At 31.0% G+C, this 12,119-nt stretch overlaps 1 protein-coding gene across 3 annotated transcripts; it reads left to right on the top strand.

Annotated features, from left to right (window-relative positions):
• The first annotated feature begins 6,731 nt into the window (after window positions 1-6,731).
• On the top strand, window positions 6,732-11,780 carry LOC107961678 (protein WVD2-like 6). Of its 3 annotated transcripts, none has more exons than XM_016897756.2 (9): window positions 6,732-7,120; window positions 8,041-8,283; window positions 8,546-8,791; window positions 8,889-8,929; window positions 9,137-9,205; window positions 9,357-9,453; window positions 9,542-9,613; window positions 9,693-9,803; window positions 10,896-11,780. In XM_016897756.2, exons 2-9 carry the CDS (start codon window positions 8,044-8,046, stop codon window positions 11,373-11,375), a joined length of 1,356 nt encoding a protein of 451 aa, XP_016753245.1. In that variant the 5' UTR covers window positions 6,732-7,120; window positions 8,041-8,043; the 3' UTR covers window positions 11,376-11,780. The 3 variants fall into 3 exon arrangements, with proteins under 3 accessions (XP_016753245.1, XP_016753243.1, XP_040971584.1); XM_016897754.2 differs by having other exon boundaries at window positions 6,840-7,120; window positions 9,354-9,453; XM_041115650.1 differs by lacking the exon at window positions 6,732-7,120 and adding an exon at window positions 7,204-7,222 and having other exon boundaries at window positions 9,354-9,453.
• Window positions 11,781-12,119: the final 339 nt, after the last annotated feature.

Here is a 12,119-nt window from a genome sequence, read left to right as displayed (position 1 = left end):
CCCTTGACTTATAACAATTGGTCCCAACTCCACACCATTAAAAGCAACTATGTAACTAATCAATTTCATGCATATCATAACCCAATGCACCTATTTATGACATAAACCCATCTTCAATAAGATATACCTTAAAAAGTTCATGTTAACTTTATTGTAGAATTTATTGATATTAATATTCACCACAACTTTTTCTTTCTTACCTCTACTATTATTCTGCATGTGATTAATAATCTCAAACGCAACCATAATAATAATAAGTCATCCTGAAAAAAAATTTGATCGCGTCAGAGAAATAATATGAGTGAGTAATGACTTGAGCCTATTTGAAAAAACTTTGGCACAACCTTAAACAACACATTACAAAGAGCAATGAGCCAAAGCTTGGTCATATTATGAGGATGATTTTTATTTGGAATCAAAACAATGATTGTGTAATTAAGTTTAGCAATAAACTCACCATTATTGAGCTAATTACAACATTGATTCAATGTCCTCCATAATAGTAGACCAATAATGTTGAAAGAAAGCCAAATTCATACCATCCAGCCCTAATGCCTTCTTCGAATTCATATCAAACACAACCTACTGAAATTCTTCAATCTGAAATAGGGATTTATGTTTCTCATTGTCAACTTCAATCACACAAGGAGGCATGTATGAAAAAGTCTCAAAGTTGGACACATTAGAAGCCTCACAAAGATTTTGAAGATAATCCATGACAATCTAATGCATCTCATTATCTTCAGTACAATGCTGACCTTGATAATTAACTAACATAAAAATTTGATTGACCCTTCTTCATTTAGAAACATATGTATGAAAGTATTTGGATTTCGTTTCGCATACTTTATCCAAAATATTTTTGCTCATTGCTTCTAATAGATGACCTCTTGCACAAGTAGATTAGTTTAGTTTTAAATCTACCACAAATCTACTATTACAAGAATGATTCTACAAGTCATTATCTAATTTTTCAAATTAGAAATACAACTGCTAAAATTACCTTAGCCTTCTTTCCCTATGTGCCAAGCCGCGAAATAAAGTAATGATTTTTTTTAGAATACTTGGAAACTGGAAACATCTCCAACTATCCCTAACTATATTTAAGAAACATTCTTCTATAATCCATCGATTTTCAAATCTAAACCGTTGAACATTCTTTGTCAAGATAATAGACTAAGCAACCAATTTAATTAGATTATGATATGACGAAGCAGCCATCAATTATATAGTTGATAGAATGGAAAGATATTTTCCCAATCATCTGAAATGAAAGCCTAATCCAATTGTTCCATAATAAACAAACTAGACCCTCATCCTCACTCATATGTAAGTCATTACCAACTAGGGATATCTTGGTCAGATTACAATCTGTGATACAACTTGGAACCCATCAAGCAATAATTCATATAGAATATAATTGAAGTCCGTAATACACATACAAGGAAACTTATGTAAAATAGTAAGAGACTTTAAAAGATCCCAACTAAAGCACTTTCGGTGCAGGTAACCATAAAAGCTTATTAGTTACCACTTGACATTAACATCATTCTCCATAATCATATTAATGCGGTTAATAGAATAACCACTCACACTAATATTAAACTCAGCCTTTCACAACACAACAAGCCTTCCACTACACCCCAACCTATCAAAACCAAGAGTCACATGTAATTCCTCCATTCTACCAGAATAAACTAAAGTTTCTATTAAAAAATAAAACATCGGGTTTATAATAATTAACTAGCTTCTTAAATGTTAAGACTACACATTAGTTACCCAAGCCATGATATAGTTCACGGCTATGCAAATCATAATTCCCGATGGGTACCAACCGATAAAAAGAACTTGATGAAAAATCACTTGATCCACCCTAACCAATTAACTTCATCTTTTACAACATTCGTAGCATCTCTCAGGTGATTTGTGTCATCCCGAGGATTTTTCTTCACTTCTCCAATCTTCATGGCCTCATTCTCTTTATTCACCCCACTAGATTCTACACCCACTTGAGGCCCATCAAGGTTTTCTTGCTCACCCTTTAACAATCCTTCACAGCCTATCCCTTTGTAGCCCACATGAAATTTAGAACATCCTATAACTTATTTGAATTTTAGCAACTTGGGATAAGCTATAACATTGTTGACAATCCTTGATTTACTCATTGGACAATTATCATTTAAATCTTGATTTTTTGCCTCATAATCCCATATTCTTTGATTGTTAGAATTATGTCTCCATCGACTATTCTAGAATTTAAGCTGATGTTGTGCCTCATCACTTATCTCTTCTGACCACTCCCTAACCACATCATGTTCCCGTAGCTCCAACAATTCTCTATAGTTCAACTCATTGTGCCAGTAATACTACATAGGTAACACACTATTGGACCCGCTCATAACAAAAGGAAACCTCAAAATGTTTATCTCATTAACGTTTGATTCTCTTCTTTCGTAGAAGCGATTTTTAGATATCTAATCGAACTCGAATTCTTTATTCATGCAATTCTTATACCCTGACAAATCATAATCTATAAAGGACCTTATCACATTATTAAGACTCTTTACTAAGGCTTCAGATGCAAATCCAGGCAACAAGTCATGCACCTGAACCCAAAAGTCCACAAAATGGAAATAAATGTCTTTTGAATTCTCTTATTTGGTCAATTGTTGAACCAAAAAAATACAATTATTAAATACCATAGTCCACTAGATGAAAAAAGTGAATAATATAGGACCCATTATCTCCAATAGGCTTAATATGTGCTGCTTGAATCAGTCTCCAAAGAGAAAAAAAGAGTACTCTCCCTGGTAGCAAAGTTAATGACCTTCTCCCCTAAGAACTTTCCCACCATACAAAGATCATTGTTGGTTTCATCTACCTGAGCCTTATTTGGAGCTAGAACAAACTCCACCTCTTGTCTAGAACCGTTAGTCTTCGAAACTCTACCTCCATCAAAACTAAAACCAGAAACAAAAACAAAGGAAATGAAACTTACAAAAATAACTTGGCTAAGCAATACTAAACATGCACACTAGGCATGAAAAACTTACACTCAAAGGCCAAAAAAACGAGAGCTAGAGACAAGACGATTTGGTGTCTTTTTACTACACTATCATGATCTCCTCTTATTAATTTATCTTATTTTGTCAGATAATTTGAAGCTTAATCTATTTCTTTAAATGTTTTTTTATGCTTATAAAATACAATAATTCATAATTATTTTTCTTTTTATCAATAATTTATCTAACTAAAAAGCAACAACAAACAATTTATGCTTAAAAAATTTCTAAGTTTTAACATTTTGTAAATTTTTAATTAAATAGGATATTGAATCTTACTAATTTTAAAATAAAAAGGGAAAACAAATTGATTCAAGGTGAAGATATCTCTTCCAAAAATCAATGTATTAATGACTTTTATTTTATTATTTTTACCTCTCTTTGGGGAAAATTCAAAAAGATTTTGCTATAATGTTTAATATTAATTTTAAAACTATCATATAAAATTCAAGTGTTTGGATGAAAAAATTTATTGTTTTTTAGATTCTTAAAATGCTAATATTTTAGAATTATTAATTTAAATGTTAACATTTGCAATTGAATTGTTTGAATAAATAATTGATTTAAAAAAAATTAGTTATTGGAATTTTATAAATTAAAAAATTAAAATTAAAAATTATTATATTAATAAACAATATAAAAAATTTAATATGGATACATTATGTAAAAAAACATAAATAGTATGAATAAAATAAAATTTAAAAAAATATTTATTAAAATTCAATAAAAATGATTTTAAAGTTTAACTTTTTTTAATTTACAAGGAATTTTGAAATAACTAACTCTTTAGGCCAGCTATTAAAATCATATATTTTGAAATTCTTAACAAATTTTAGAATTTTCTAATATATTTACTCAAACAAACAATTTTTTTTTAAATTTTGAAAACTTTGATATAAATGAAGGTCCCGATAATATTGAGACATTGGGAGTTTTGATGTTTTAGGTTGGAGTATTCTTATGCTACATATCAAGTGTAAATTCTTTCCAATATTTATTTTAAAGTTAAATTCGCCATGCATGAACCCTATTTGGATTAACACTTATCTAAGTTTAGATGAATTTAAGTTTAGATCAAATTTGGGTTTTGAGTTATTTTATGTTAGTCTTGTTTTGGATTCGAGATATGTTTTAAGGATTGAGTTTTTTCGAATCGAATCTTTAGGAATTCATATTGTTTCTAATTCTTGTCACTTGAGATTGAGTTATTATATGTTTGGTTTGAATAGATTTGAATTGTTAACTTTTTATCATTAAATCAAATTAGGTCAAATATAAAATTGAATTAAATTCTTAAATTTAAGTAAATATTTATCAGGTGAATGTTAATTAAAGCCTAATATTATTTTTAGAAAATTATCACAGCTTCAAAATTTTGTTTTTTTGGTGAAATAAAATAGTGATTCTATCAATAGTCAAAACCATAACAGAACTTATAAGTTGAGAGGAGTGTAACATACCATAATGGCAACACTAGCAAAGGAAGTTTAAGTTAATTACAAACAAGAAAAGACACAAGATCAAAGAAAATCAAATTGGAAATGTCATTCATACCAATCTTTTGTTTCTAGCCATATACACCCATCAAGAATAAAACACTATAGGAAGGTAAAAGATTTTGATTAAATTGTTGCATTCTCTTCTCTTCCCATCTCGAAAAAAACCAGTTGAGGAGATATATAACCAGTCATAACTGCCATATTTGTAGTGCCAAAAAACTATTAGACATGCACCACTTTAATCAACTGTTGATAGCAGTATCCTAAATTTATCATTGTGGATAATTAATTCCAATAAACTTTGGTGACAATGCTAGAGGTCCCAAAAAAAATTCCTTCCACATTGGTGATGCATAGAAACAATCTCCAAATGACCTCACCTCCTTCATAAATTCCCCAAAACGGAAACTAAAGTACCAACTAAGAAAAATAGACATTAAAGTTACAACTAAATAATACCACCATGGCTTTCAAAAAAAGCAAAATGGATCACAGCTTTTAGTAAAAGCTGAGTAATCTATTAATAACAGAGCAACGCATTGATATCGTTACTTCTTTAAGAGAGAGAAGAACAAACATTATTTATAACTAGCAATCCTATTATACTCATATGGATGTGTAAATCATATTTTAAAACACAAATGTGTGTTTAAAATAATATTCAATAAATAATGAAACTTATGGTAAATTTAAGGTAATAAAATGTGCATATTAAAATAAAAACGTATAAAACACATGAAAATGAAATTTTAGTTGAGTGGTAAATTTAAAGTTTTATCCTATTATAAACGTATTTTTATTAGTTTTTGTTAAAAAAAAGACTAAAGTACCTTGAAATAATATAACTTATTTTAATTACGGAAGAACATTTCCATAATTTATTTTAACCGAGTTGTTGTCCACATAATTCGCGATACCAACTTAGTCAGAGACTTAATTAATAGTATAGATACACAAATTTCGTAGCAAACATTTTATGTTAAAATTTATTTTTTAAAAGTTTACTAAAAAATTATTAATGAAATAGTGATAAAGAATTTATTTATAAATCTATTAAACATAGGTTCAATTCCTAGACACGTTAATTTTAGTTCTTTTATTTAAAAATATCTAAAAGTATGAAAAGACAAAAAGATTATCAAAATAATAATAACAGTCATTCACTAAAAAGGTATATTAGTCTTTTCATACCTGAGTTAGTACCAGATTAACTTGTGATACCAACTCAGTTATAGGTTTTATTAATAGTAAGTAAAGATATATACAACTCATGAATGTAATAAATTGTACATATTAAAATAAAAATGTATATTATTGATTAAAATGAAATTTTGGTTGAATAGTGAATTTAAAATTTTACTAAATCAATTGATGTGGGTTTAAATCCCATCATAAGTATATTTTTATTTTTATTTGTTAAAAAAATAAAAGGACTAAATAGCTCTCAAATAATATAATATATTTTAATTACGAAAATATATTTTTATAATTTCCTTAATTAAGTTGGTGTCCAATTAACTCGTGACACCTATTTGATCATAGGCTTTATTAATAGTAGAAAAATACTTTGCTTAGTTAAAAAAATGAAAATAAGAGAATTAAAAACAAAAGAAAAAATTACACCGCTAGTCATTCTAAATATAGATTGTTCCTATTTTAGTTATTCACAAATTTTTTTTGATAATTTTTTTTTATAGAAGAAGAAGACCATCAGTGGCCTTAAGGCCTATTAGTCCATACATACGAATTCCCAATTTTATCAACTAATAACATCTTCTTAACATTATTCATAGATAAGTCAAATATGACTAACTCTAAAGCATTCTCAAGATAAGTTTTTATTATACAATTAGCTACTCTACCATTAAATGGTAATAGAAGATTAATAATGTGTTTATAAAAAAAACCAAAATAAATATCATCCTTATTTAAAATGAGTGATGGGTGATTTAGTCTAATTTTAGGGTAATTAAAGTGAAATTATGGTTAATGTATTTTAAGTTACACTTTACTTTAAACAAAATAAAACCTCCAACGAGAAAAGTTAGGAAAAAAGTTAGAAAAATTAAAAAAAGAAAGTAAAAAAATTTGTTTTTAGTAGCGAGAATGAGATAGAATGAAATCAGTGTTAGTTGATTAACCATATGTAAACTCTCTGAAATTCCGGTAAAAAGAAAAAAAAAAAAGTAAGGTACAAAAACTGTATTTTAATTAAGAAAACCGTATTTTCGTAACCGTATTTTATTGGGACAGTACATCAAATCATTTTCTCTGTGAAAGAGTGTGGCCTTGGAAATTGATTTGAAATCCGCTACTATAAAAGACCTTACAGCCTTCAAAGAAAAATAGAACCCAAAAAAAAAAAACAAAAAAAAAATCATATTCCCAAATTATTTTATTTTATTTTATTTTTTTTAAGATCCTTACTGTTGGAGTACCCTAGAGGCTTTAATCTACACTGTTTAATTTATTATCTTTCAGATCCTTTCGATTTTCCTTTACTTAAATTCTCTTCATTCACGGATTCATGAAGTTTTGATTTGTCGCACGCTTTACGAGGTAAGGAAGTAAATTAGTTCAAAACTGCTTTTTTTTTTCAGAAAATAAATTGTTGCTTGTCTGTTTCCTGAGAAAGAGTGAGATTTTCATGTTTGATTTTAGGTAAGAGTAGATCAATGTGAAGAGAAATGCATTAAGCTGTTTAGTTGATGTTGAAGATCTCTGTTCTCATTGCAGATTTGCTCTACTTAAAAATCTATTACTCGTTTTTTTCACTACTTTGGTTAGTGTTTATTGTTTGTTTGTTTCCTGAGAAAGAGTGAGAATTTCATGTTTGATTTTAGGTAATAGTAGATCAATGTGAAGAGAAATGCGTTAAGCTGTTTAGTTGATGTTGAAGATCTCTGTTCTCGTTGCAGATGTGCTCTACTTAAAACTTCTAGTCTAACTCGTTTCTTTTTTCTTTTCACTAAGTTGGTTAGTGTTTATTGTTTGTTTGTTTCCAGAGAAAGAGTGAGGATTTCATGTTTGATTTTAGGAAAGAGTAGATCAATGTGAAGAGAAATGCATTAAGCTGTTTAGTTGGTGTTGAAGATCTCTGTTGTAATTGCAGATTTGCTCTACTTAAATCTTCTATTGTTACTTAACTTTTTCACTAATTTGGTTCCGCCTTTTTTCTACTGAGCTACTTCTGATGTTTACTGCTAGATTTTTGTTGATTTGTGGTGTGCAAGTATAAGATCTAATTTACTGCTTCTTGAAGCAACAATGAATATTATAGATGTGATTAATATTTCTGGAAATCCAAAATTGATCTCTTTTTGAGGTTGTAAGAGATGAACGTTGATAGCCATTGGAAATTAGTATATATAGTTTATTCTTGTTGTGAAGGTTTGAGGAATTTAAATTTGTTAAAGTGTTAATTCCCTTTCATTGTTTTCTAATTGCGCTTATACTAGTTTGTTTTGTTCGTTTTACAGAGTATGATGGATTCTGAAGATGTCTTGCCTGTTGAGGGGCTTGAGGTTGCCCTTCAAAATGGTGTTAATAGGAAACTTCAGGTGTCTGAGGACGACGATGGTTTTTCAGATAATGTGACTGGGAATGTTGAGAAAACTTTGGAGACTTGTTTGCAGAATGAAATGGATGATAATGGAATAACTAAGGAAGATAGAGAAGGAATGAGTGGCTTCGTGGATAGCAATGGATTGATTGATTCTAAGGTAGTAGGTCTTACATTCTGTTTGGGTGTTTTTATTTAGTGTTTATATTTGACGCATTGAAAATGTGTCAACTACCAATAAGCTGATGATGACACTTTATTAAAAATGAAGTTAAGTAGATTTATTTTAAAATTTTGTGGTGATGTGGTATCATCTGGTTTATTCACAAAGTTATACACGGTTAGTGCATCAAATATATATCCTTTTTATTAATTACCATTAGTCTGATTTTCATTTTTTATGAGTGTGTCTGTCTTCATAGGAAGGGGAAGTTAAAGATAATGTGAAGCAATCCAAATCTCAGAAGGTTCAAGGGAAGACCAAGAATGAGAAGCCCTCAGGTCCCAGAAATGTTTCTTCAGCTCTAGTGAAGAAAAGTAAAGATGGAAAAAGTGCAGAGGCGACTTTGACAGCTTCAAAGGGTGGTTCTCTAGCTACAAATTCACGTCCAAAACAACCTCTTCAAAGTAGTAGATCATTTAATGAAAAACATGGCAATGCATCCAAGGTTGGAGTTGATAGTATTATTATTATTATTATTATTATTTAAATTTTGTAAGTATTACCGCCTTCTGATAATTGTTTTCCCTCTCTGCTTCTGACAGCATTCTGAGAAATCTGGTGCAGCCTTCACTAAAGGCACTATGTATGTACTACTTATGCTTATGTTTGAATTTCTTCTCTTTCATCATGCTGCCTTCTGCCCATGTTATTGATGTTATTAACCAACTTAGAGGGGAAACTCCTATGTTCACATTTCATCTATTCATTTTCCCTTGAAATTACTTTATGTTCCAGATGATGTGGGATACTTTCTCCTTCCATATCTCAGCTGTTCTATTGTTTATTACAGGGAGAAACCCAAGCTGAAGCCTCTGAAGAAAGGACCTATTCATAAAACTGAAGTAGACACAGAATTGTCGTATCCTTTGCAGTTTGGACTTTTCATTATTACCTCCTGTCTGGGACTATGGGTTGAAATGGTTTGCTATTTGAGCTTCCTTCTCACTCTTGTCCAGAAGTTTCTGTTTTTAACTGATATATATCTGTTTTCCTTAATTGCTTCATGGAAGCCCCATGGCAGCCGATGCCAAACCTCTTAGGGTTGGTACCCTTCCAAATTATGGTTTCAGTTTCAAGTGTGATGAACGGGCTGAGAAAAGGAGAGAGGTTGGTGTTTTATTTTATATTCTGAAGATTTTACATTGTCTATTCTGGCAGCTCTTTTATATAACTTTATCTCCATTGTGTTGCACAGTTCTACACTAAACTTGAGGAAAAAATTCATGCAAAGGAAGTAGAAAAGAGCAATTTGCAAGCAAAATCCAAGGTCTTATTTTGTGAATGTGATGACTTAAGGCCTTGAATTGTTTCTTTCCTATCATAGTGACACGTCATTTTTCTGCCAGGAAACTCAAGAAGCTGAGATTAAGAAGTTTAGGAAGAGTTTAAACTTCAAAGCAACTCCAATGCCAAGCTTCTATCAGGAACCTGCACCTCCTAAGGTGGAATTAAAGAAGGTTAGTTGAATGTTCTGATGTATAAAAAGCTTGAGAATCCTTTGAATATTGAAATTTGCATAGGCAAATGAAGTTCAATTCAATTTTAACTCTAACAGCATGCTTATTACCATCATATCTTTCTCCTCTCTTTTGAGATTGGAGGATGAGAGGACTGAAATGCTGAACAATACCTATAGGCGTGAAGGTTACTTTTGAAGGTTTTATCATTATATTATTCAGGCATTCGCACATCATCCCACCGGAGCCATTTTCTTCCCTGTAAGATGCTGTGAGATGCTTGAGTTTGGCATTAGCTGTAGCTTAACTTATAACGACTTGAACTGATTAACAATGAAATCGATGTTGTCATAATTAGTAAAAGCCCTTCTGAATGAACCTGAGGGCATACATTTGATGCCATTTCAAATGTGAGATTGAACTGTTTTTTTGTTTTTTGTAACAACGATGATTTGAACCCATGTTATTTGTGAGGAAGGTGAACACGCAGCCAATAGGCCAAAACTTGGGGATCATGTGAGATTGAAATTTTAATGGATAATTTTCTCGTCTGACTCATGTACTATGCTGTAAGATGCGAACCTAGATTTCCATTGGGTGTACTGAAATTGGTCAATCCCTGTTAGATTCAGCCATGTCATTTTATTATCTTTCCTTCAAGTACCTTCTAGTAGTCACCATGTGGTCCATGCCTTTAACAGTGCCATGTAATGTCAAAGCTATTTTGCTTTAAACGTTGTAGCCAAATAATATCCTTGTTTTGGAATGACGCCATTTATTGTTGTTGACGCCATTTATTTTGGTGGGAAGTCAAACTTAAATTTTACTGACAGCAAGCGATTTTTCTTTTGGACTAGTATTTATCTTCTTTGTTTAAATCTCTTGAAGGGAAACTTTGAATTCAATTGATTTAAGTTGCCTTGGTCTATTCCTCAATGCACAGACCATATTTGTGTCTCCTTTAGAGTGAGACATGCATCGTTTTATAATTTCATACTATATTTCGCACATCTACAATTGAGTTCACAAATTTATTAACCATGGCACAACTTTTAACTTTTTTTTTTTTTTTTTGCTATTGACTGGATGCAGATACCAACTACAAGAGCTAAATCTCCAAAGCTTGGTCGAAAAAAAGGCTCAGTTCCTTTTGAGTTCGATGCTGCTAGCAATAGCAGTCACCAATCAGGTCGGCGAAGTCTGGATGAGAAAGCATCTCAGAGCATCTCTGCCAAATTAATTTCTCCAGTTCATGCAAAGAAGCCACAGCGTAAATCCCTTCCCAAACTGCCTTCTCAGAAGACTAGTTTGGCTGGTGCAACAAATGAGGAAAAAGCATCTAAGGAATTGAATCAGAAAAAGGTAACTGCATCCAAAGCAACTGCTGAGGGGAAAGTAGCTTCATCCAAAACAACCTTATCCAATGCGACAAATGAAGAGTTTTCTCCAATTCAACTAGAGGAGGCGGTTCCTACAGTTGATTCAGGAGAAAGTCAGCCTGACATTGATCAATGGCCAATGATCGGAGAGCAAGGACAGCTGGACTTTGTACAGGAGCCTATTGCACCATGATGTTCATATACAAAGCTGTTGACCTCATTTTGCCTTAAGGATGTCTAAGACTGAATTACTCGACGATCAAGGTATGAAAAACTTCTACATTAGCTTATGATGTCTTCTCTGATATTTGGCAGCTTTGGTTGTTTCGGTCGTTGCTTGCAGGACTCTGTGTCTATCTTTTACCGAGTTGTCCTAATGTATGTGGTTTAAGGATGGGCTTTATTGAATATATTTTGGAAGGTTTTAGGAGTTTTTCTTTTGTTGTTGTTTAGATAAATCCATGATTAGGGTTTCTCCTTGGCTGCTGAATAACTTGGTATTGTGAATTAAAAGTCCTTTCTTAATTTCTTTGAAGTTTGCTACTGTGTGTAAATGCTTTTCGTTCATTCCATGAAATAGCTTGTAGATTATTTTTCAGTCTCTAGACTGTGCCGCAAGTGACTTTCAGGTTATACCTAGCGGATGGCAATTGATAGTACGAATTTGAATATTCATGGATATCTGAGTTGATTTTTTACGAAATTGGGAAATATTTTGGAGTCAAATATTCTGATTACCATTTGTAGCAGATTCAAAAAGAATATTGGTATACTACCACTGGATATTCGAAAAAAGCTTTAGTTGTGCAATTAATAAATGTGGAATCGAATATTCGAATTCAATATTTGTTTTTTTTTTAAATTTTTTTAAATTTGTATTTATTAAATTCAAGTATTATCTTATTTGAATATTCGAACTCATTATTTGTTTTGTTTT

The sequence above is a fragment of the Gossypium hirsutum genome, chromosome A06 (genome assembly GCF_007990345.1).
Source record: "Gossypium hirsutum isolate 1008001.06 chromosome A06, Gossypium_hirsutum_v2.1, whole genome shotgun sequence".
Lineage (NCBI taxonomy): Eukaryota > Viridiplantae > Streptophyta > Magnoliopsida > Malvales > Malvaceae > Gossypium > Gossypium hirsutum.
This window is presented reverse-complemented; position numbering and strand designations above follow the sequence as displayed.